Genomic DNA, 27,245 nt, shown 5'->3' on the forward strand with positions numbered 1-27,245 from the left:
TGGGCTATCTCCATTCGAGGTGATAAAGGGGAGACCTGCCAATATCCGGAATCTTCCTAAATGCAAAGCTTTGAAGAATGTCAAAAATGTATTACTTTCAGATTATTGTAGCCAGTTGACTAAAAACCTTTATTTGATTTATCACCAGTTACGAGAAGCTTTACCTGTGCGATACGAGGGCCCGGGCCACAGCATACGGCCTGGGGATTGGGTGCTTGTAAAGGCTTTTGAGAGATCCATTTGCCTTGCACCCCGCTGGAAGGGCCCGTTCCAAGTCCTGCTGGTCACACAGACTGCAGCGCGGGTAGCAGGCCGACGTCACTGGATACACGCGTCGCATCTGAAGAAACTTCCTCACCCAGTGCCATACGTTACAGAAGAAACAGAACCCCTCACTAACGCTGCAACCAATGATCCCAAAGCAGTAAAAAGCGCTGAGAGTGTGTCAGAGAATCTCTCTGAGCCTGTGAGGCTTGGGGAAGCCGCCATTTTGTCTCCACACTCTCCAAAAGTTTTGCTTCCAGAAATCGTTGCTTCAGGCTCTGCATCTGTATTTGCTCCTGATACGTTGCTTCCAACGGGAAGTGACGACACATTGTTTCCGGATCAATCAGTACCAGGAACAGCAAAGTACAATCTGCATCCAAGAAAATAGACATACCGCACGGTTTTGCTGTGCATCTGATAGACTTACGGCACAGTTCGGCTGTGCATTGGGAGAAGGAAAAGAGGCATCGAGGGCTTGCTTTTTGCCCAAATTTGAGAAAAGGGGATTCTGTTGGCTAGGGTTGTGGAAGGACTAAGAAGTCGCAGGACCAGGGGGTCGCCAGCAACGAACATTGGGGATTCCATCCGAAGACTACAATGCCTGCTACCGCCACCGCTCGTATTGGACTTGTAAATGATCGGGTGACCAGCCGGGACAATGGACAGAATGCCTGGGCCCCAAAAACGTATTGCTGTGTTTTTATGATAATATTTGGTTTTTTAATAGTCACTGTTTTAGGCCTTTGGTACTTTGAAGAAACTCATCCTTTAGAGTCTTTGCTTCCGACTGAAAATGTACCCACTGTTCCTACACCTTTTGTACATTTGCATACTTTGTCTCCTAGAGATTTCCAGCATAGACAAAAATATCATAATAATACTTTGCTACTTATCATGAATGCTACACTAGCCATCTTTAATATGTCCAACTGTTGGGTCTGCTCACATTTACCGCAACATGGGGATAAGGGGCTAGGTTGTTATATTCACCCTTTACCTTTGACAACTGCTTGTTATGCTTCTCTCAGAGCACTGTTCTTTGGCCGTTGGAACGATAGCATCTCGGGTAACTTTGATGGCACTAATTTGAATAGTTATGAGAAACGTGTTTTGACTCCCCTGGGATGCTCGCTTTTCGCAAATAGGAGTAAGCTCAACATTGCTTCTATTAGGCCTTCTGATAGACTGTCTCGTCCTTTCCAATCTTTGATTTCCTTTAAAATGGCTCAGATAGGCAATAAGGACACCATGCCTCCTTCCTACACTGTTAACCATAGCCCCAATTCAGTTTCTTTCTGCATACAGAGGAATGGCACTCGGTCAATGGGGGATTTTAAAGGTTGTGCCAATGTTGCAAATTTGACTGGGGAAGACAGACCTTTGTATGTAGGCAAACCTGTCTATTTCATTTGCGGTAATGTAGCATTTCCATGGTTACCCAGGGATTGGCAGGGAACTTGTTATCTAGGAATTCTATTACCTGGGGTGTTCATAGCAAGTACTGTAGAAGTTTCAAAGGCTTGTCCATGGTGGGACAAGAATGGTGACACTCCGGCACAGGTTTTGGGAGATGTAGCAAAATCATTCCTTCCATTCTTTGGGCAGATAGCGAATTCCGAAGACATCAGGAGACTAGCGAGAGTACTGGAGATAACCATCAACCGGACCACAGATATACTCTATAACATGACATTAGAGCAGAAAGCAATCAGATTAGTAGCACTTCAGAACCAAATGGCATTAGATGTCGTTCTGGCTGAACGTGGTGGAGTATGTAAATTAGTGGGGTCCGCTTGCTGTGTTTTCGTACCAGATTCCTCCCCAACTATCTTCAAGGCAATACAGAATCTGCACGTCCTTAGTTCAGAAGTGCATGTTCCCGAGGGTAACTGGGATCTTAGCGCTTGGTTCTGGGACTTCTTGCGACCTTGGGGTTGGAAAGTGCTTTCAGTCTTGCTGATCATTTTGGGAGTTCTGTTGTTCCTTTGTTGTTGTATCCAATGTCTACCTAGTATATGTTCGATGCTAGGGGGATGCTGCGCTCAGGTGATAGGTGCGATAGGACTTAAAGTGTATGCCCCGGAGAAAACCTCCAAAGAATATGCACTGAAAGAGATTCTAATAAACGATCTGATGGCAATAGGTATTTCCGACAGCGATTCAGGGTGTATGGACGATGATGCATGGAGTTATTTGCAAGGAGATCAGAAGTAGTTTAGCACTTGGCATAGGCCAAAAGGAGGGTTTGTCAAACGGGAAATTATATCGTGCCTTCTATTGCTATGAATATATGTATATTGGCCTACGCCAAGCTGCTAACAAGCTACTTTTGAAGAAATTTGTGTTGCAAGGTCCTGACCCTAGAATCAATGTAAACCGCCATTTTAGGTTCTCTCTCCCTGTAAAGTCACCCTGTGAGTTAAAATGGTGGACGATGTCATTCAGAATAGAACACGGCCGTCATGACCCATGTGTACAGCTAATATGTAACTTGCCTGCAGGCCACTTGTTAGGGTCATGAACTGAGACCTTGTCCTTTGCTGACCTGTGTGTACTGGATTACCTGTGTCAACGAAACTGATCTATGAACATATATTAACTGCAATGTCGTTTGAATAATTGAATGGGAACGCCTGTTTAACTACATTGTATAAACTATGTCCTAAGGCTTAATGTTAAACCTAGAGAATACACTGTTACCATTTTGACTTGATGTGTAAACCAAAGATGAACTAGATCCATATAGACGAACAAATTAGAAGCGAACCGTAGATCAGTAATGTGTTTATGGAATAGTTAACCCGCAGTAGGGCTGGACAGCAGTCTGAAAATTGTATAAAATCCTGACTGTTTCAATGAATATTCCCACTCACTGAGCACATCGAACCACGCTGGAGTTCGCTGTGTTGTACTGAGGGCCGATAGCTATCTGATTTGTCTTTGACTTTTTGTAACTGTTTAGCATAAAATAAAGACCTTTCTATGTTCCTTTGTAACCTGTGTTTGGTTTATTTCCTTTTTGGGCTACCCAGCCTCATATTATTTCTTTGTTTTCACACTTCAACAACTAACCTTAAATACTGTATGAAGAACAGTCTGTGCCCAGAAGCTGTTAAGCAGTGGGATGGCGCAGCTAAAAAGAACACAGAGGGTCTATTTCAGTGATAAAAGTTGCCACTGACAAAGATATGTCACAAATATTGAATATGCAGAAATAACCTAGCATAGGCAACACGTTACCCATCTAATGCACCAATCCACGTTTTTTTAATCCAAGTCTTGCTTTTTGACCACAGAATCAACACTTTACTTTTAGTGTCATGGAATACATGCAATGTTACAATCCATTTTCACGAATATTCTGTTTGTGGCGCTTTTTTGATGAATTTTATTCAATGCAATGAATGAACTCATTCGCGAAGTGTGTATCTGCATTAGGCGAATTCCGCTCAGGTGTGCGCCCACAACGCATGCCCGAGGCGTCACTGAGATGCACGCGCTTTCTGGCAGTTTAAAGTTTCTGCGTGGAGAGGTCTTATCAAGACAATTTGAGTTGGTTAAATATACATTTTTTTAAAGCATGCATTCCACTTCCTTTCAAGGCAATCACACAAGAAAAAGATCTCCTGGGGCTGCTTTGTTGTTAATTTCCTGCCCAACCAACTACCACCACACAGCCACCCCACCCCCACTTTCTCCACCCCAAACCCCCACTCTCTCTACCTTCACCCACCCACCCTATCCCCAGTCTCTCAAACCCCACTCACTGCCCACCCTACACCCACCATCTCAACACCACCCTACCCTACACCCACTCCCTCTACTCCCAAACCCCCATACACTACCCCCACCCACCCTAGCACCACTCTCACTACCCCACCCACTCTACCACTATTCTCTCTACCGTCACCCACCCTACCCCCACTCTCTCTACCCGACCCACCCTACCCCAACCCAACCTCTCCCCACTATCTACCCCATGCACCCTACACCCACTCTTTACACTCACCCACTCAGCCCCCACTCTCTACCACTATTTTTACCTCTCCCGACCCAAGTCTCTAAAATCCCAACTCTCTATCCACACCCACCTTACCCAAATCTCTCTACCCCCACCCACCCACCCTACCCTACCCTCACCACCCCACCCTACCCTACCCTCACCACCCCTCCCTCACCAACCCACCAATCAACCCTACCCCCTCTCTCTCTACCTCTACCCATCCAACCTTCTCTCTAACCCCATTGACCCACCCTACCACCACTCTCTATATCCCCACCCACTGTTCCTCCCTCTCTCTACCGCCACACATCCTACCCCCTCGTTCTCTATTCAATCCATCCCCCTCTCTCTTTACCCCCACCATGCACCCTACCCTCTCTTTCTCTAGTGACACCCACCCTACACCCTTTACTCCCCCAACCCACCTTACCCCCTCATCCTTCCTCTCACAATCTCACTTTATTTCCTACGCTCTCACTCTTTCTCACGCATATTTCCTCTTGCTCATCATCGATGGTACCCTCTATCAATGGCTTCCTCCCTTGCTCAGGTCCCCTTGCCATTCTATTGCACACCTGTAACCCTTATTGCATCCTTCTTTGAAACTCTGCACTCTCCTTCTTGCACCCTGGTGTCTATAAATGCAAAATGCAATGAACAGCAGTAAACGCCAAAACTATTGGCATTGCCAATGCTTGTTTTAGTTTGGGAAGGGAATGAAAACAGCAGGGACGTAAATGACAAACCAATGTTTTGCCTAACATAATGTGAAACTATTATGAGCTATTTTATATAAGGGAGCCAGGATAAAGCTGTGTGTTTTCATCCTACACTTGCTTGTCATGTGTTATATCCAATACCCTTTGTAGAGGGGGGAACTTCAGTGGGTAGCAAAAACAAGTACTTGGTGAGCGACAGGCAAGTACCCAGCTCCTGCTCCACCATTCAGGTGCCTTGCTATTGATTGTTGTCTACCACTGCTTCTCTCGTGGCACTCAAAGTGCAGAGCCAAACATTGGTGAGGTTTGGCTGAAAAGACAGTGAGGCCTGCACGCACCCTTCAAGGATAAGCGGGGAGAGCACATATGCATTCTGATCATCGGGTATCGTCTTTCTTTTGTCCATATGGAAACCGACTCTTTTTTCCATATATCATTCCTCCACAGGTGCCTGCTTCCAGGGCCGGCCTCGGGAGCAGCAGCGCCCTGGGCGAATTGGCACCCCCCCCCCCCTTCCCCTGCGCGCCCCTGGTCAACAGGGTGCAAGCCCAAGAAGTGTAACTTTTTTTTTTTTAAAACCTCCTCGCTTTTGCGAGGAGGTAATTCTATGAATAGGGTGGATCAGCACCTTATTGTTCCTAAACGGGCTCCACTGCTGCGGGTGCTTTGACTAACAATGAGGCGCCTGCCACGCCTTCTGCCACCATGCCAGCTCGGGGGGGGAGCCCTTGAAAGACCCCCCCCCCCGAGCTGGCGTGGTGGGGGGTTTAATGGTGCCTTTTGTTGGTGAAGGCACCTGCTGCAGAGGGGCGCATTTAATGACAATGGGGTGCTGAGCACCCCATTGTCATTGAATGCGCCCGCCTGCTGCGCCTTCTCCTGCTACACCAGCTCGGGGAGCCCTTCAAAGACTCCCCCGAGCTGGCGCGGCGGGGGCTAATGGCGCCCTGGGGGGCGTGGCGCCCCGGGTGGTCACCGGACTCGTCCCCCCTAAGGCCGGGCCTGCCAGCTTCAGAGTCATTTATGGGCTGCGGAAAACGTATTTGGCAGCAGAAAAGGCAGAGCTCTCATGTTTCCCTTGGCCATGCGGGAGAAGGCCATTCAGTCTCGTGTTTTCCCTTTGGATTCCGTGACTCGTAATTTTTTCTTTTCCATTTGAAAGAAAGGAAAACTACAAGTCCCAGGAATCCAAGCAAAAGCGGCCATGGTTAGGCTTCTCACACATGCCTACAGGAAACCTGAGAGCTCTGGATTTACTTTTGCTCAGATTGGTTTTGTCAGTTAAACTTTCATCTCATTTGGGGCCTTTTTCAGTGGACTGTATTGCGCCCCTTCTAGAAACCCCTCGCTTCTCTTGCCGTGTATCCAGTAGTAGGGGTGTAGTGAACTTCGGCTTCGAGTAAGTATTTGCCTGACTTCGGGCAGAAAAAAAGCTGCTTGGCTCCTGCTGAATAATTTCTAGATATTTGACTCCAGCCAAATACTTTTTCCATCTCATTTGAACATTTTACTGCATTGTAACAACGGAGAGAGTCAAATATGAAGTGTAGACTGGAATGGAATTAAACATTGTCTGAAAACAGTCCTGATTCAATATAAAACTCTGGTGCGTGTGTTTTTGTAGTCGGGAGAAGCGGTGAGGACAAGTGAGATGTGAGCATGGTGTATTCCAAAGGAAAATGCCTATGGAGAAACCTGTGTTCATAACAGGTCGTGGAGACTAGAGGGACTGAGGTAGTCAGTTATACGTCAGGCAGAGTGACACGCCCTTTCTAAAAGGCTTCTGAGAAACTGTGTATTGTAAAATCTCTCCAGATCCCCTGTGAGCCAGTCTGCCAGAAGGGAGTATTGAACGATATGTGTGGGGATGCGGTACGGGACACAGTCAGAGAACTATGCACTATTAGTGAACTTGGTAGGAGGGCGGGATGTCTGGAAACCAGAAGACCCCCCTCATAGGTTGGCTGCCTCCAATACATCAATAAGGGTTAGGAACAAGTCTGTTAAATGCCATGTAGTGTGAGATGCGTCCAACGTTCCCCAATGCATATTGGCTTCTTGGGAGAACTTGCTCTTTGGGAAATCTCTCAAATAATACTATGGGCTAGTCCGTCTCTACAAGAAACGTCTGACAGGGACAGAGCGCGCTGCATCTGCTGGTGTTGTGCGATGGAGGGCTGAAGTGTAAGGGACAGAAAAGGCCATGGAGCCTAGAATCCACTGGTGTGATGGGAGGGAGGTGGGGTAAGCAGATGTCGATTGAGATTTTGTGGAATTGAGTGACTGCCCAACAAGCAGAGTCCTCTCCCATGTTTGGCTTATAGGGAGAGAGTTAAAAGTATTAGGGAGATGGGGTGCACTTACCCCACATGTACCCTTGAGTGGTGCCCTGAATGAGCAGACAGAAAGCATTTATACATTTAAATGTGAGATGGAAGGAAGGCTTAACATTCAATTTCCACGTAAGCTAACTTGCAACTCGCAAGATATTGCAATGTGTCCGAATTGCAATGGCAGTTGTACATTGCAGTAGCCATTTTGTTCATTGCAGTCTAGTACTTTGCTTTCGGGAAGCCTGCCACTTTGAGTGGCACTAGTTTTTCATATGCAACATCCTTTCATACATATGGGGCCTCGTTACAAGTTTGGTAGTAATTTGGCGCTAAATCCACTGAATCACCACCAAACTCGATTAGCGTTATCCCAACTTGGTCCCGTGGAGTTACCACAGGATTACAAGTGGTGGTGATTTCCCATTTTTGGAGTTCAGAGAACCATAGGTGTCCCTAGAGGGGCGCAAAAGGGGGCAATCCCCCCATTTCTGCTTTGCCTCCCTAATTGGTGCCCTGCCCCACTCCTTCAGACAAAATAACTGTTTGTAGGCATCTTAATGGTGCTCCTTCTCTCAGCCGTCAATAGCACATTTGCAGGCTCTATTTGCCGAACCAGTGTTCTTCTTCTGGCCTGAATGGGATACCATGGAATCAATGAGCCATACATTTCACTGGAGTGGGGACATCATTGTTAAAAGCAGGCTACCTACATGGGCACATTGTTGTTTCCCAAATGTGCAGTTTACACTTTCATAGAAAAGAAAAATATTTCCAAAGTGAAACATGCTTCTTAAACTTACATTCACTCGTTTTCTTTCAAATTTGTTTATTTATTTTTTGGTGGGCTACCACACAAATACCCTTTGATATGTGGGCCCCTTCCTTTGTGTTTTATCACAGGATATATTTCTAAAGGTGTTATATGCTTGTCAAATTGCTAATCATAAATAAATGCTTCTGTTGTGCTGACAGCAGTTTTTAGACAACTAAACCGTGGGTTCATGGGTGCTAACTTTTGATTTTCATTACGGGGCAAACATTTCCCCTGCCCTGAATAAAAGCAAGAGCCAGCCCAACCCATCTTCTGACCAAACACATTTTATAGCACTTGTTTTTTTTATTTATAAGGAATTGCAAAAAGGCATACGATTTACAGCCAGTTTTAAATATATCACAGAAACAGTCACTCATCCTGCTGAGCTACCCAGGTAACCTTCTATTGTAGGGCATGTCTATGGATCCCTTAATATGGTTACGGTCACGGCATTACCAACAGTTCAGTTCATGTACATGACTTCAGATTCAACAGGATTTTATCTCTAGCTACACTGACACTGCATAGATACATTGAGGATGTACCAGTGGCGGCTCGCCCCTAATGGGCGAGGGGCGCCAACCCATTGGTTCCCTCGCCATTATGGAGGAGCCAGTTCAGTCTAAACACTGAATGCTCCCTCAGGGAGTGCTCCTGGGCTAGCTTGAAGTGTCAAAGGGAAACGCAGTGGAAGTGGCAACAGAACTGCCAAATGGGCCATGCAGTCTCAGGGATGCTTTGCTTCCCCATCCTTGCATGGCACATTGGGGATGCTGGCTAGAGAACTGCATGTCTGTATGTGCAATGGGGCACTCCTGCGCCTCCCTGCACATACAAACAGAGCAGGGTGCTTTGTCTTCAAGGATCCGACTCTTGCACGCATGTGCATGAACCAGGAAGCGATATTTGCTTCCTGGGTCCTGTTCGTGCTACGCGGGGTGCTAGGAGGAATCTTCAGGACAGGAGAGGAAGATAAGGTCATTTAAATATGTGCATGTATGTGTGCCTGTTGTGTTGTGTGTATGACGATGGGTGAGTGTGTGAATGAAAGCGTGCATGCTGTGTGTGAATATGTGTGAGCGTGTGTTTGTGCTAAACTAGGGATCTTATTTTGGAGGGGGGTAGGGTGTTTGTGCAAAATCAGCATTTTGAAAATGCTTTTGTTGTGCAACCCTGCTCCCCACAAACCAAAATCAGCACCTCTTGATAGGCTCAGGGGGGCTCAGAGGCTAGAAATGGTATTTTTGTCACTGGGAATCTGATAAATGCCTAGTAAAAAATGCTATCCATGTCCCCCGGGCCACACAACGCCTTGCATGCACACATAATCACAATGTGTGCGTCTGAGGTGCTGGGGGCACATGGGGCAGGCATGGATTTTTCTGCTGTGCATCTTTGATAAATGCCTAGTAAAAAATATCACATTGTGCTTGCATGATGAGTGTTATTGTGTAGCTAGACTGGCATTTTAATACAGCTAGTCAATCTGTTTCTTACTGTGGCAGGGCACTTAGTATTGGGCATCTTTGATAAAGGAAGCATGATTTGTGTTATTGCATGTCTAGACTGGTATTTTGGTGCAGCTAGTCTAGTCACTTCTTACTATGGCATGATATTTTGTAATAGGCATGTTTGATACAGCCAATGTGGACATGTTTTCATACTGTGGCATGGCATTTTTAATGGTAAATCCAACGATAGTATGTTCTTACTTGGGGATACCGACATATATTGGCGGAATAAGTGTGGACATGTTTTCTTATAGCATCACTACTGGCATTATGTGCTAAGCAAACATGAGTATTTACTTATATGGGAATACTGGCATATATTGGTGCAGCCAGCATGGAAATATATGGGCACAGCCAGTGTGAATATTTTTTATATTGGTATATATTGCATAAGGCATCATGAAAATGTGTTGGCGGAAATGCGCCTGTGCACTGTTGGTGACTTGCATCTATTGGATTCTTTCATGAGTTTGCATACGAAACCAATTGAAAAAAAATGCCTTGGTTTTTTACCACATTTTTCTAAAAAATGTGCTGTAAAATGCACAATTTTAAGCCATTATTATAAAAAGGAAACCTCCCCAGTCCCTCTTGATTGGTTCGGGCTCCCTCACTATGATCAGTCATTCTGGCATATTTGGTCGAAATATTTACGTCCCTCCAATTAAAAAATGGACCAGCCACAACTGGGTTGTACAGTCAGAAACTGAAAACTGTAAACAATTCCATAGGGGCAAAGGGTGATTCCTGAAACCATTGCTAAAGAACCAAGGGAGCAGTTGCCTTCTTCCCCGCTGTGCTCGGCGCCTGTAGGTGGTATTTCATCTGTTAGACTGTCATTTGAAACTTGGGTATGGGTGATATTTCTTCTTTTAAACGGACTCTTTTTGACTGGCTATTATTTCAAGCTGAACTGGAAATGCTGTCTCTTCTGCTAAATACCACCTCCAACTACACATTATTTGAAGCTGTGCTGGTAGTGATGTCTGCATGAGTTTAAATAATGAGGTCTCTTGCTGAAGGCATAGGGCATTTTTGCAACTGCTGAACATGAGATAACTTTTTAGGCTGTATATTAACTGGATTCTACACGTGTATTGTCTTAAACCTACTGTGAACATAATTAATGGGCCTCATTATGAGACCGGCGGTAGCCATGGCTGCCGCCAGTATCATTTTATTTCTGGCGCCTGCGAATGGGCAAATACTGGGTCATTACGGCCCTGCCGGACCTGGTAATTGCCCATTTGCGGGCACCGGAATGAAATGCTCCCCATTCCCATTGATCCCCACCGGTAATTGCCCATTTGCGGGTACCGGAATGAAATGCTCCCCATTCCCATTGAGCCCCATATGGAGAGGTCGGATGCACCGGCACCATTTGTGAATGGTGCCGGTGCATCTGACATGCTTTGCTCGTGAGTGCGGTACGCCTGTCAGGTCAGACCTGGTGGACGGGAGGGCACCCGTGAGCAGAACTCGTAGTTTGCTGGTACAGTAACAATGGTACCGGCAAGCTTACCGGTACCGTTGTTACCGGACCGGCAAACTTATTATGCGGCCCAATGTCACATTTTTTTACCATCTTAGTAAAATATAGGTATACTTAAACTAGTTTGGCCTGTTGAACCTTATTTGATGTCATTTGGGGGTCTTCCTTGCTACCCCTGTGATCGCCCTTGCTACCCCTTGCTACCCCACTGTTTCTGGAGTGACTGGCTTTGTTGTTCAGACCTATTTAAAAAAAAAAAAAACAGAGGGTACCAAAAGTGTGGCACTTTGAGCAGTAACCCTAAATAAGAACGAATAGGAATAACAAATAATTTGTCTTTCTGGAATTCTATACAATAATTGCTAGACTCATTCATGGTTTATTTCAGGCACACTTCAGGGGGTGAGTCACTGATTGAGTCTGTTCTTAAACACTTCAACTCAGCCTTTTATCCTTTGGAGGTCTAAATGAGTACCAACAGAGGTTGGGTGATATTGTATGTATGTTTGTTCTATATCTATTTATTTATTTTATTTACAGCGCACACAAACATCCTGAGGCATTGAGACGCTGTTGCCGGTACGGGTCAGGAAGCATACTTTGTCATACAGTTAGCAGATTACATCCATAATACGAAATAAAGAAGAGTTGCATAGAAGAGAAAGTAGTAACAGGCATGTTGTTGAGAGGCATGCTGATGATATTTACAGTACTAGAGGCTGTGTGGTATGTTAGGAGAAAGCAGGGTTTTGAGAGCACTGCGAAAGATCCAGTAGGATTTCTCAACCCTGAGGCCTTGGGGTGGGGGAGGTCATTCCACAGTTTAGCAGCAAGGTAGGGGAAGCTTGAACCTCCTGCTGAGCTTCCTTTGATTTTGGGCATGACTAGGCGGTCAGTGTATGGGGACCTGCTGGGTCTGGAAGAACTTGCCTTGGTAATTCTGTGTGTGAGGTATGGGGGAGTTGTGTTTGACAAGCTTTTGGGCATGATGGAGAGAGCTTTAAATCTAATGCGCTCCTGTATGGGCAGCCAGTGTGCTTCTCTTAAAGCTCTTGTGATATGTACTCTTTTAGACATGTGGAATGCTGCTCTCAAGGTGTTGTTTTGGACCACTTGGAGTCTTTTTGTTTCTTGCTGAGGTGCCTGTGAAAAGGACATTACAGTAATCGATCTTCGAGTCAATGATGGCGCAGGCGATTGTGAGGCACTTTTTTGGTGAAGAATGGTCTGGCTGCATTAAGAACCTTGGAGGAGTAGGCTGCTGAGGAGGCAATGGTGCTTACTTGCCTGGACATGGAAAGTGAAGCATCCAGGTAGACTCCTTAGGTTTTCACGGTTAAAGAGACGAGAATAGTGCAATTGTCGATCTTAAATGACGAGTACTGTTTGTTCATTGATTTCAGGGCATTTGGAAGGCCGACAATTAAGATTTCCGTTTTATCGCTGTTAAGGCAGAGGTGGTTGGCTGCCATCCAAGCCTTTATGATTGAATACATGTTGTTGAGTGTGGTAGAGTCAGCTAGGTAATTGCCTGAGAGAGGGATGAGGATTTGCGTGTCATCAGCATAATTAGTGTATCCAATGCGAAATGAGTCAAGGATGTTGAAGAGAGGCCTGATGAATATATTGTAGAGGGTTGGGGCGATGCAGGACCCTTGGTACGCCACAGGTAATATTGATATTGATATTTTATTTGTATCATGCTCGTACACAAGTGTTTCAGAGCGAGACGAGGCAAGAGGGGGAACAAGGGAGAACAAAACAACGATCTTACTAGGCCCAGTGACACTGAGAATGTGCAAGTGCAATGGGAGAGGGTGATGCGTTTGCAGTCTCTGAGAAAGGCCCATGACCCTACCTTCCAGAAAGGAGGCAATCCAGGCCGTGGCAGGTGGGGAGAAGTTGGCGTGTGTGGTGAGGTGGTGGCAAAGGATTTGGTGGTTGACCAAGTCAAATGCTGTGGGTAAGTCTAGAAGTAGGGGCAGGGCAAACTTTCCTACGTCTCTGATCTTGTCAAGTTGATACTTTAGGTGGAGCAGGACGGACTCAGTCCTGTGACCTGGATGTAAGCCATATTGGCGCATTCCTAAAATGTGGTTGTTTTCCAGGTAGTGCTGAACCTGCAGGTAGGCTGCACGGTCTAGGATCTTTAAAAGGAAAGGGACTGTGGTGATTGGCCTATAATTAGATGGAATTGCCGGGTCAAGGGTAGTTTTTTTAGTAAAGTGAGGAGCCATGATTCTTTGAGGCTGACTGGGACGGCACTCGTAGTGAAGGATGCATTTATAAAGGCAGTGATGATTGGGGCTAGCATGTTCCCGCAGTCCTTGATGAGAGTTGCTGGGCAAATGTCGCCTTTACATTTGGAGGCTTTGAGGCTATTAAATCCATTTAAGGACTTCGCTTTCAGAGAGATCTATGAAGCCACTCTGTGTAGAGGATGGTGTAAGGGGGGAAGAATGCAGCTGATATTGGAGGGAATGAGGTGGGTATTGAGAAGGGTTTGTTGAGTGAGAATTTTTGAATTAAGGGTGTCTATTTTACCTAGTAAGGCTGCCCAGCGAAGAAGCTAGGAGTACCTCCAACAAGCATCAACCAGCGTCCATCTTTAAAGGGCATTTTTGAGACAGTCGAGCCCTCGAACCGCGACTGAACTTCCTGCCGCCTGATACTCGTAGCTGTCTCCCGTATTGAACTCTGTCGCAGGAGCTGCAAGGCATCCTGGAACCGACTCTACGCTGTTGAGCATCAAGATCATCTAATGCAGCAGGTACATTTTGGTACTGTGCCCCTGGTCCTTCTCCAAAGTCCCTTAGTGACATTAATGAACCCTTGCCCCCTTAGTGCTGAAACCAAATAACCTTGAAAGTTAAATTTGATTGCTTCTCTGTGTTCCTTTACAGGCTACGGTGTACTTTGTAGTGTGCTAGTACTGTCTGTTGTAATAATAATAATAATAAAGTAGATATTTCAATACAATCTTGACAGGATAGTCCCTTTTATCATTGGGTAATAATTGTATTTTTGCTGTGTTGCAACTAACCAGTGATCTACGACCATGCGGAGATAAGCCTGCCATTCCGTCCACATTACCAAAATTGGTCAAGGAGGTTTATAATTTACTTGTGTTTCCAATCTGTTCAGATCCCTTCTGGTGTACTAGAGGGGTGAGGCTGATTGATGGTTTAGAAACCAATATTCATCCCTGGACCACCGGTGCCGCAGAAGTTGATTCGTCACATTGGTGGCAAGCGGTCGGATCAGTTGGAGCCTTGTGCACAGCTTAGACACCCAACGATAAAAGTACTGTTGCCGGCAACGTTTAGCCACTGCTAGGTATTAGTAAAAGTCATGGATCTTGACATGGAGACTGTAAAAGGCATGACCAAGGATGTCCTGGACATCTCATGTCAAGAGACGGGACTGGCACTAAAGTTAATAAACCTGAGTTGCTGACCAGCCTCCAAGCTTGGGTGGTAGCGAGGGTGGTTGGGGAGAAGACCCCAGGGGACGGGTTAGGCCCGTGTACCCGAACGGAAAAGACCTTCCGGAGGGGGGAAATTATGAGGATGACACATGAGCAGTGTTTATCACCAATCACCCTGCTTAGGGGCAAGTGTGGTTTCTCAACACTCTAGAGTGTCAGTGAGGACAGGGGCTAGTGCGGCATCCTGCAGATCCAAGGCCTCAGCACAGTTTCCAAGTAGCCCAGTAATTGTTACGGCTGTTAATGAGGTAGCGGCTAGAAAGCTGCTGCTCGAGGAGAGGAGACTGATGCTAGAGGAACAGAAACAGCGAGACAAGGTCACCACAGAGCTGCGTAATCTGGCGTTTGAAGAGAAGAAGGAGATCAACAGATCCACCTCTAGCGAAACCAGCAGTAGTGGCTCAAACGAGAGTGCCCGGGATAAGCCCCGACGACACATCCCCAACGATTTAGTGCAGGCTTATGAAGTGGAGAAGGATATTTTTGACTGGTTTGAAGCTCTCAAGCTGGCTTTTCAACTACCCGAGGTGGATGAGGTACTGTGGGTGCAACCCTGATGAGTCGCTTACCGACATCAGGGACTGATGCGATTCTCTCAGTTAACTCCTGATGAAAGGGCAGTTTATGAAAGCATGAAGGCAGCTCTCCTCGGGAAGTTCAGTAAAACCCCTGAACAGTATCTCAAGAGCTTCAGAGAGCTCGGAATGAAAAGTGGGCAGACATTCATTGAAATATCTCAGCGGTGGGACACTGGTAATACAGTTGACACATTTAAAGAGATGTACAATTTGCGTGTGAGCATGTATTGAAAAATTGTGAGATTGACCTACACCAGCATCTTGCGGACAAGACTATCACACACCCTAGGGAGCTTGCAAAGGCTGCCGGCAGGTTTGTGAGTTCAGACAAGCACACCCAAACTGGACGAGAAATCAGGGGACTAAAATGTAAACAAGCATGGGAAAGACAAACATCCAACCCAATCCTATTCAAAGTCCGTTCCCCAAAAGAACAAAGGGAAATCCCAAAACTCTAGTTCAGCCGTGCACACAAAAAAGAAGAGCGCAGGCACCCATAACACTGGGACACCTGCATTCTCACCACCCAAAGGGTGTTTCATGTGTAAGGAGCTGGGCCATAGGAAAGGGGATCCTGCTTGCAAGGGGTTACCCAAGCAAGCCATAGTGAATGTTGGGCTCACGGAAGAGGCCATCATTAGTGTGGGCACCGTAGAGGAGGACTTCCCACTAGGCCAGGGAGTGGCGAAATATGGGTTACACTGAGTGGGAACAGTACCGGGTCTCCAGAAGAGATCCCAGTTCCCAATAATACTCAACTCTATCTAGAACATGTGTATATCAATGGACACAAAACTGCTGTGGTCCGAGACACTGCGGCTAGCGTCACTGCTATCACCCGGCAGTGGGTACAGCCAGTGCAGTATATTGATGGGCCTGATTGTAGCATCAGAGAGTTTGATGGAAAGAGTATGTGCCCCTTGGGTATAGTAGAGTTCAGCAGAGAAAGACTCTGTCTCTGTCCGATGTCTGTTGGGTAATGATCTTCCTGATCCCAAGATAGTCGCTGCGGCTACCCGATCGAGGGCCAAAGAGATTGCCAGATTGAACACTCTCAGAGCCTTAGCGCCTGGAGTGCTTCCAGAGGGCTTGTTGGTAGGACCAGCGTGGCCGGTAGCCCCTAGTACAGTTACCCACACCACTGAGTCACCTAATTCTGAGGGAGAGGGTCCAGTAGCCACTGAGGACCCCACTTTGGTAGCAGGGGACTCAGTGACTTCAGAGTTGCCTGGCAAAGCACAGGGACCCGAGGTGGAGGACCAGGTGGGCACAAATCTGAAAGGCCTGCCCAAGCTAGATGAGTTTGCATCAGCTGGGGGCCCAGATCAGACGGTATTCGTCACAGCCCAGAAAGAGTGTCCCACTCTGGTGGGTATGAGGAAGACGGTGGAGGAGTAGGCTAAGGGCGAGGCCCCTGGCTTTTTCAAAGTGCACTGGGAGGATGGATTCCTGTAAAGTGAGCCAAAGGACTCTGAGGGCAAGGGAACCAGGAGGTTGGTGATTTTCCAATGCCTCAGAAAGTTCCTTTTGGATTTGGCTCTCCAAATTCCTTTAGCCGGTCACTTGGGATTGACTGATACATCAGATTGGTTGTCTGTGTACGTTTAGTGGACGCAGTTCTGCATAAAAGTTAAGGAATTTGTCCGGTCCTGTCCGACTTGTCAAGCTTGTGGTACATCAGGTGGTGCCACAAAGGCCCCCTTAATTCCACTACCCATGGTTGGGTGGCCTTTCGAGAGAACAGGCATGGACATTGTCGGTCCTTTGTATCCTCAAACCTGCTCAGGGAACAGATACATCTCGGTGGTGGTAGACCACACCATAAGATACCCCGAGGCTGTCCCTCTGAGGAGCATCAAATCCCCCGTGGTTCCAAAGGCTCTGATTGAGATATTCTCCCATGTTGGATTCCCCAAGGAAGTCGTTTCTGACAGGGGATCAAACTTCATGTTAGCGTATATGAAGGCTATGTGGGAAGAGTGTGGAGTCACCTACCCGTTCTCTACATCCTTACATTCACAAACCAATGGACTTGTTGAGAGGTTCAACAAGACCCTAAAAGGCATGATAGGTGGCTTGGAAGAGCATCTGAGTAGCAAATGGGATATTCTCCTGTCATGCCATCTGTCCACCTACAGGGAGGTGCCACAGAATGGAGTAGGGTTTAGCCCCTTTGAGCTTCAGTTTGGACACCCTGTACAAGGTCTCCTATGTCTAGTGAAGGAGGGATGGGAAAGCAAACCCTCATCCCTCACACGAGATGTGGTGGACCATGTACTTGGCCTTTGGTCTAGAATGGCAAAGTGCATGGAACAGTCAACAAGAAACCTAAAGGCCAGTCAGACGCTGATGAAGCACTGGCACGACCAGAAGGCCACAGTGACAGTCTATTCTCCAGGCCAGTGGGTGTGGATTATGGAGCCTGTCAAACCCAATGCCCTTCAGGACAAGTGGAGTGGGCCTTACAGTGTGCTGGAATAGGTCAGTGAGCTGAATTACCTCATTGACGTAAATGGACCTCAACAGATGTGCAGGGTCTTTAACGTCAACCGGCTAAAACCCCATTATTGCCGGGATGACTTGGTCATGGCATTAGTGACTGACAGAGAGACTGAGGAGGAGACCGATCCCCTACCTGTCCTCTTGCACACTGAAGCCACAGATGGGTCATTTGAAGGTGTCAACCTTGCAATGGACCTGTAAGAACAGCAACTGGCAGACTGTCGCCATTTACTGGGACAGTTTACCAGTCTATTTTCTCTGACTCCAGGTAGCGAAAATTGGTGCACCCAGGATGAGGACACTGGAGACAGTAAGCTTGTGAAGAGTAGGATTCAATGGATGTCCGAAAACTTCAGGGACACCATCAAGGAGGAAGTTTCCAAGATACTGTCCCTTGGAGTGATAGAGCCATCCCACAGCCTCTGGGCTAGCCCAGTGGTACTGGTGCCTAAAAAGACCAGTGGTGGGAAGACTGAAGACTGCTTTTGTGTGGACTACCGAAGGCTCAATCTTTCACTGAGACAGATGTTCACCCCATTCCTTGTGCTGAAGAGCTCATTGATAAACTTGACGCTGCCAAGTAAATGAGTGCCGTTGACCAGCTTGACAGATGGAGCGAGAGAGAGAGAGACCAGCATTCTCAACCCCGGAAGGACATTATCAGTTCACTGTGATGCCCATCGGATTGAAGAATGGCCCTTCCAATTTTCAGCGGATGGTTAACCAGGTATTGTCGAGTCTGGAAAACTTCAGTGTCGCCTATTTAGATGTCACTGCTGTCTTCAGCCACACCTAGAAGGACCACATATCCCACCTGAAACAAGGTATTCAGGCGCTGCAGAATGCAGGTCTGACTATCAAGGCCACAAAGTGCCAGATAGCGCAGGGCACAGTTGACTTACCTAGGCCACCTAGTCGGTGGAGGTAAGAAATAAAACTCTAGAAGCAAAGGTACAGGCTGTGAAGGATTGGGACATCTCCACCACACAGACGCAGGTGAGAGCCTTTCTAGGTCTCACCAGGTACTACTGGTCATTCATCAGAGGGTATGGGACCATTGCCATGCCTCTGAATGATGTAACTTCCAAGAAAATGCCAAAGAAGGTAACTTTAACCTCGCCTGTCATACCTCCTTTCAGGATGTAAAGGATGGATTGTGCAGGCACCCAGTTCTGTAAGTGCCAGACTATGGTCAGGAGTTCATTATCCAGACAAACGCCTGTGATTTTGAGATTGGAACAGTGTTAGCGCAGCTGAACTCTGAAGGGGTGGAGCAACTGGTCACCCACATTAGCAGGCGGTTGACAAAAAGGGAAAGGAACTGGGCTGTCATAGAAAAAGAGGCATACGCAGTCTTGTGGGCCATAAAGAAACTGAAACCCAGCATCTTTGGGTCTGACTTTAGGATCCAGACAGATCACTGCACTCTTAAATGCTCAATGGCCATGCAAGGGGAGAACCCTAAGCTTATGCATTGCGCTATATCCCTACAGGGATTAGATATGGACATCCAACACAAGCCAGCCTCCCAGCATTAAAATGCATATGGTATCAGCTGGTACTTTTGCCTTGATGACTAACCAGACCCTCAGTAGGGTGGTGGTTCACATGTTGGGGTTGGGGGGCATGTGAGGAATTCGACCACCCGCACGGGACTGTGCGCTCGTCTGGGCTTTTTTAAAGTTTTGTAATGAAATGGAATGTTGGGAGATCCACCTCCGGAAAATGTGTTGGGCTAAACCGCACACATTTTCCTATGCTCGCCACACAACAAACACATAGTCATGTGTACTCTGGGTGGACATTGCCTACAGGCAAAGTCACCCTGTCATGTTCAGCTGGAATGTGAATGACGTGGGTACATCAAAGCATCTTAGGAAGAGATAAGGCAGCACCTTCCTCCTGCCATGGCCAGCCTAATTAAATATCAAAGGCTCCGTGGATCCGCCCTGTCTCTGGTCAAAGTTCTGCTGGTGGCAGCGCAAATTGAGGAGTGTTAATTAAAACAGGCCTGCGACAGGCCTGATTGCAGAACTGACAAAAAGGGACAGGAAACCAACACCTCTTTGATATGCAATGTGTCAATGTGAAGCTAGCCCCCACCCCTCTGTATAAATGGCAGTGAATGTTATGTCTGGGACAACTGTTTACAGTAGGCCACCACTGCAGGGGGTCCCCTTTCCAAAGGGAAGAAGTATGAGATTTGATGGAGACAGAACGTCGGTTTTCCCCACAAATTGCAAGGGAAACCTGTGCTGTGATCAGGAGCCACAGAGAGCCCAATTAACCAGAGAGACACTTTGATTCACAACAAACATGTAGATGGGTGGGACTTAGTAGTACATGTTGTCACCCCTTACCTTTCCTGTTGGAAAGCATTCTGGTAATGACTTCACACATAACAGAAAATTGTTGGTGGGGACCCAGGATTGGTTAGCCTGAACCAATCACTGGGGACCATTTGGCTTTAAAAGAGGCATGAACCCCTTTCTTAGCGATAATCCAAGGACTTTGAAAGGCGTAAGAAGAAGGACTCGTTTGGACCCTGACAGTCTGCCTTATAGCTTCCGCCAGTGAAGAAAGGCCAGGATTTCCAAGAGGGAAGCAAGATCTCTCTGCTCAACATCTCCCAGAGAACAGAGGGAGATACTGACCTCAGAGGACCCGTCCAGCAGCTCCAGAACCAGTACCCAGCCAGCACACAGCCTGCCCTGCTAGGTTCTGCCTGCAAGCTTCCTAGGTGGGAAGTGCCAGGGAATCTCTGACCAAGTTTGTATTTTGTAGTGTGCTAGAACTGTCTGTTGAAATAATAATAAAGTTGATATTTGTATACAACCTTGACTGGACAGTCTCTTTTATCATTGGGTAATAATTGTATTTTCGCTGTGTTGCAACTAACCAGCAATCCACGACCTTGTGGAGATAAGCCTGCCGTTCTGTCCACGTTACAACATTTGGACAAAGAGGTTTATAATTTACTTGTGTTTCCAATCTGTTTGGATCCCTTCTGGTGTACTAGAGGTGTGGGGCTGATTGATGGTTTAGAAACAGATATTCATCCCTGGACCACTGTTGCCCCGGAAGTTGATTCGTCACACCCCCCTTTCTCTATCCGCACAGAACTAGCGGCAAAACAAAACAATCTGCACAGAATACAGCTACCCACAAATGTAATCATGCAACTTCTTAAATAGTCACACCAAAGTTCAACAAGAGCATGGGGTTTGCACCACCACTCTCTGGAACAATCCCCCCGCCCCTCTTCCCCTGCGTCCTGAACCCTCCTACCACCTGTTCGGGAAAAAACTCAAAACTCACCTCTTCATCTAACCTCAACGTATGTTTCTGTCTTCACCCCTCACTGTAACTAGCGCATAGATGCCCAAGGGCTTTGTGCACTTGTATACATGCAAAAAAACCAAATAAATAAATACCGTCTTGATCCTACCAGAACAACTCACCCTAGGGGATCATGGTAATAACACTTGTAATGTTGTAAGCAATGCGAAGGCTCATTGCATGGTGACAGAATGTCCAAATTGTTGGAATGGGGCGTATAGAATTGGAAACTTGACTGCGTACCACCGTAAGCAAAGCATTATGGGGAAATGCATGGTTGGCTAGCTGTCACTCAGGGACATAGCAAAGACAGCGTGCTCATAGAGGGACTATGGAAACTGTAATGTCTGCTAGATGGAGCATTGTGGAACATTTTAAGGTGCACTGATAGTACGATGCCTCTCAAGTCATGTTACCCTCAAGTGGAAGATCTCAGTTTCTATCCCACCCTCATTGTCTAAGTGAAAAGGGGCCTCTTTCCCAGAAAAGCTTTCAGCCATGTGAATTGTGGGTTACAAAGTACTCGCTTAAAAGGACTTGAGGTCTCAACCAATGGCAATGCCTCTGCATAATGTATTTTGTTGGTATACTCTGTTTTATTTTGTGTGTAATTCGTTTTGCAGCAGCAAACGCTCTAACAATGCTCTGTGCGTGAGTACCCCGTTTCTGCCGGTGTCTGTTTGCACAATGAACACCTGTATTTGTGATTTCTTTTTCCCTGTCTGTTTGTGCAGCTAGTCGGTCGCTACCTGTACGTGGGCGCCATAGTGAACGGTTGTCTCCACGCCCCACTCCCTTGAATTGAAACATACCCGGTACTGAGGTGCCCAGCGCTACGAACACCACCGCAGTGACAGAGTCCTTGAGTCCCACCGTGCAGCCGAAGTGCGAGGCCAGGTCGCCGGTGACTGCCGTAAGCACACCTATGAGGCATATGGAAACCAGGAAACATGCCCAACCGCTCCAATATTCAGTGGGCGGCACGAAGGCAAAGAGAACCTTCCAGAAGACAGTGAGGAAGTGCATGATGTAGTCGAAGCATGAGGGGAGGCGCTCCTCCCCACTTTCATCCTCGTCATCGTCACCTGGGTAAACGGAGGGGTAAGAAAAAGAGAGGCAGACAGAGAGGCACAGAGAGAGAGAGAGAGAGAGAGAGAGAGAGAGAGAGAGTTATTATTTTCAGCAAATAGTGTGTAGTTTCACAGATAAAGCACATTCAAGATGGCTGCCACTATCCCAACTGGAGCTCCTAATAACATTCAAGACGATTACAGCTATCCCATCTCGAGTTCCTAAAGACAGTAATGGTGGCTGCGATGACCCCAACTGTGACTCCTATTAACATTCAGGAGTGCTTTCACCACCCAAACTGGTTCTTCTAAAACCATGCAATGTGGCTACCACCTTTTCAACAAGGGTGCCCAACAGACTTGCCTATATTTGAAAGTCAAAAACCCTGAGATGTATGTGGCCCACAGTGCTTGCACGCCTCGCGGCACCTATAAGTATGAAACACTCTACACTCACCACACCCTAGGTTAAATTATAAAAGGGGGAATATATATGTGTACATGTATATATATATATATATATATACACACACACACACACACACACACACACTCATGCCACATGAACATTTAATATGAAGAATCTGAAAAATAACACCTCAATTGCAATTTACCATCAGCATATCTAATTATTTTCCATCTGGGAAAATGTAAATAATCCTGTTTTGTTAGTAATTAAAAACAGCTACACAGCTGTGTTCTGTTTAATTATCAGATCATCATATGTCCTGGGCAAAAGAAGGGCTTACACATACAAATCTGAAGATAAGGCACAGTGAGAACATTATTTGCCCAGGATCACACCCTTTAGTGAAGTGGTGAAGCCGAGATTTGAGACCAGTCTGCAACGGAAGCACTTGACTGCATATCTTGGCAGGAGTGTGTGTTAATGTTTGTCATTTAAGAATACTCTATTGCAGAAATGACTTGTTGACTACAAAATGTCTCATTCTGTGGGAAACCTTTCCTTTAACAAACAGCTTCAGAAATATACAAATCCATACAAAATATGTTAAGCCAAAACAATAGAATTGTAGCTTACTCCCGCCCCTTACTGCTCCCCAATTGGAGGAATAGAACTTTCAGAGTGCAAAACAATGCAAGCTTAAAAAATTACCTTTATGTTTTGCAAATGTATTCACAACGCTTAAAGCCCCCAAACAAAGGATAGTGTGGTAGGTCTGCCTGTTCATTGGTTAACCGAGGCATCCTGCTCATTTGTATGTAGATTCAAGAAAATGTAAAATTCTGCATAAATGCAAACCCTTCTTTGGAAGAACAATACTACCCCAAAATAGCGCAGACTAGCAATGCACCTACGAAAATGTCGTATTCTTAAAGCCCTATTTCACAGCATATATATGTGGGGCTATGGGTCAAGTTGATAATAAATGTGAGGGGCATATCGGGGGGTTCGAGGTGGCCCCCGCATATATATGCAGTGAAGTGGGGTCAAGGACAAAAGAAATCAGTATTTTCGGATTTGCAGTGTTTTTTTCAATGTTTTCACATAGATCCATTAACTAGAGCTATGCCACCAAACCTAGTTCCAAGGATAGAACAGCGAGGATAGGATGGCGGGGGGGGGGGGGGGGGGCAAAACTAGACAAACAAGTCTATCGAAGAGTGTAGACGATAGAGCAAAATGCACAGTAAGAAAACTGTTCAGACTTACTGATAAGGTGAATTATAACCTTCTAGAAATCTTACCCATGTTTCTATGAAGGGCACTTCCTTGTCATGGAGACAATGAGATGTTAATGATTTATTTATTTATTTATTTGATTGTATTGTTCATTTATAACGCGCTTAATACTAGCGAGCGGTTTCGGGATTCGAACCTGTGTTGCACCGGGTTACCTTGCTTCCAAGACAAACGCATTGCCCCTGAGCTCCAAAGGGGCAAGATAAGTCATTCCACATTGCTCTTTCTTAGTACTCGCAGGGCAGAGTCTGCCTTTGCTGGCAGACCTTAAATTCCAAGGTGGGATCCAGCGAACTGCCTCGGCTTTATTCATTTGGGTCCAGCAGCCCAGGTGCTGGGCTTGTGCTCTATAGCCAAATATGGCATCCAGTCCAGTGATGCTGCGGTCCTGTCTTGCAGTACCTGGAGCTATGCAATCAGTGTTCACAGGAGGCCAGCATAGAGGCTGGTGCAGGAGCTCAGTCTTCCTTGAGTTTACAATCAAAGCAAGGAAGGCTTTTAGTGATGGGGTGGGCTTGCAAGTGGGAGTCACTTGGAGGATACTGCTTAGCATTGTGAGAAAGGGGATGTCCAATGTCTTGCTTGGTCTAATGGCAATTGAAAGGTAAGCTCTTGGGGGTGGGTTGTGCCAAAAGCATTCCATTCGTTATTTAGTTAGGCATTTCTTGTGTTCTGTTGGTGAATTAGCGTTTTCCCCAGGCGGCTCGTGAATTGTGGGACATCCTTATACACTTGCAAAGGTATAGGTTATTCGTCAATGAACCAACGGTTTCATGTACTTGAAAAATGTGAACAGCCGTGGTCCCTAGAGGACGCTGCAGAATGTTGGTTGCGATGCTTAGAGAGATGGCCAATGTTTACTTGGATTGACCTGTTTTGGAGGAAGGATGCGTGTCTTTAAAATGCCTTCTCAGCTTCCATCGTACTTTGGATGCTGCTGCTTAACATCAATAAGTAAGCTGCTCCTGTGAACATCACAGAAAATGTGGAAATCCCCGGCTGTAACCTCTGAGGCAGCCCAATCTTTACACCTCAGATTCACCGCTCCTCTGCTGTGCTTCATGGGCTTTAAACGGAGGAACGCAAAGAAGAAGAAAAAGAGTTAATATGGGGCTTTAAGTGGGCCAGGGCCTCCCAGTGCTGGGCCCCGGCAGTGTTTAAAACTCTGCCTCAGGATGGGGCCTGACTGGAAGATTTGCCTCTCATCTTCTGACCATGGGCATATTCTCCCCTCCTTTCCGGAGATGTTGCTGCCTCTGCCAGAGACACTGGACCACCGGAAAAGGACCTATTAAGACATTTATCACGCCAAAGGGCTGCTTCAAGTAAAAGCTTTGCTTCGATTGATGGGATCCTCCATCTAAGAAAAAAATACGTTTTTAAGCCCTTTTGTTATTTTACGGGCAGTCAATTGTCAGATATTTGTTTAAGTTACAAGTGGGGTGGGGTGGGCGGCAATAGTTAAAGGGGGAGGGAAGCTGTTCTGTTTTACTTGAGGGATTTGTGCCTACATGTTACACACAGATATCTGCAGCAGGCGGAGTAAACTCTTCCGCTAGCTTACTAGGATTGAAACCTGCCTTGACCTATTTTTATTTGATTGTTTTTTTATTTAAATGTTTTCAATTTGGTGTTGATTTTGACTGGTGATTAATTAGATGCAACAGACCTGCTTTATTTATTTACTTATTTATCTTCTTATAATGCGCCAGACCCCACAGGCATCAGGACGCAAAGAGATTGCTGGAAGCAGACAGGTCTGGAAGGAAAGGTTATATAAGTTAGTTGAACAAAATTGTTTTCAGACGTTTTCTAAAAAGATGTAAGTCTGGAATCATCCTGAGCTCCGCAGGCAGCTTATTCCATGTTGCGGCTGCCTGCCTCGTCTAATACGGGGGCAGCGAAGAAGCATGGTATCACTGGACCTCGTAGTCCTAGAAGACTGCTGCAGTTGGACACTGTCCCGGAGGTGTACCAGGGCTGAACCTTATAGACCAGGGTTGTCCAACTCCAGGCCTCGAGAGCCGGGATCCTGACAGGTTTTCAGGATATTCCTCATGAATATTCATGAAGAAAAATGTGCATACATTTAGAATCATTGTATGCACATATATTGCATGAATATTAATGAGGGGTATCTGGAAAACCCAACATGGATCCGGTGCTCAAGGCCTGGAGGTGGTCAACCCTGATATAGACACTTGCGGGTAATGGTGCTTATTCAATAGATTGTTTCACCTTTCATGAAAGTTATAAACAATCATTCCTTTGTTTAGGCAGGCCACACTTCTTTTACAGCTTCCTTAGATGCGATTTAAAAAGACATGTTTAAATGTTGTACTCATTTATCTAAAATGAAAGGGATTCTTGCTCTGTGTAAAACACTAGATGCTTCTCACGGCCAAATACTGTTTTACTTTTTTAGGGCTCTGCCACTACCCGCGTTGCTTTTTCCACTGAAAGTGCTGGGTTCGCATACGGTATTCAGCGATTTTAACGAAAACATTTTTTTCGACGGATTACAGAAAACAATATATACGGGGGTAGCGTAAGGCGTAACATGGGTTTGGGGCGGTGTTATAAACATAGGGAAACGGGGATCTTGGGATGGACCCCCCAAATAAAAAAAAAAAAATAATTCAGTGTTTTTTGGATTATTTCTTTCGGTAAAAAATCCTTTGAATTTTTCCCCCGGGTAAAATCACGGTAAAATCACATAGAACTGGTTCATACATCCCAACACATGAAGTCCTTTCTCTCTCCCCTGACAATGTCAAGGAATAATCCACTTTCTTGCTGTATTGTGGACAACTCTTTTTCATATTAGACATGTGCCTACCCCCCCCTTCTGGGCCTGATGAAAAATCACCCTAATTCCTGGAAGGCCGTTCTGCTGATGGACATTAACAGATGGTCTAGATGTATGATGCTGAAGTAAGTCGTGCTAGAAGTAAGAGCGATCCCCGGCCGCACCATAATATTTAGGGAAAGTCAATGCTTGGATACTGGTAGGTCTTGTTGGTCATGGGCAATCGGCTCTTCCTACGGATGAGTCCGCGTATTTGTGTCTTCAATAAACAGCATGTGACATACCAGTCCAATCAGCAAATATCCAATTCTTCGCTGGTGAAGACCAACCTAGGGACAGAATAGTGCCAGTCAAGCTGTCTTACCAACGAGCGACCAGACAACCGGCTAGATGCACCATGACCCCACCAAAGCCGGCGGCCCGGAATGAATGGTTGATCTGCAAAAGAAAACTCACGGGTTAAGTGCTGTTGTCCAAGCCAGCGCCTTTGAGGCAGGTGGGCCATGACCACCGAAGGCCGGCTTCAGCAGCCAGACCACAGGAGCCCCTAATTTATTTATGGACAAAAATGATGTTTTTGGCAGTACTCAGCATTATCGATCCGCTGCGCTTGAGC

At 46.3% G+C, this 27,245-nt stretch overlaps 1 protein-coding gene across 1 annotated transcript in view; it reads right to left on the reverse strand.

The window, feature by feature from the left end:
- Nucleotides 1-27,245, reverse strand: part of LOC138567042 (sodium/calcium exchanger 1-like) — a 728,531-nt gene that overhangs the window by 125,710 nt on the left and 575,576 nt on the right. Inside the window, exon 6 of the mRNA XM_069644865.1 lies at nt 21,858-22,130. Within this exon, the coding sequence (XP_069500966.1) occupies nt 21,858-22,130 (273 nt within the window). The remainder of the gene's footprint in view (nt 1-21,857; nt 22,131-27,245) is intronic.

Source organism: Ambystoma mexicanum, chromosome 2p (genome assembly GCF_040938575.1).
Source record: "Ambystoma mexicanum isolate Mex_15411 chromosome 2p, UKY_AmexF1_1, whole genome shotgun sequence".
In the NCBI taxonomy this organism is placed as follows: Eukaryota; Metazoa; Chordata; class Amphibia; order Caudata; family Ambystomatidae; genus Ambystoma; species Ambystoma mexicanum.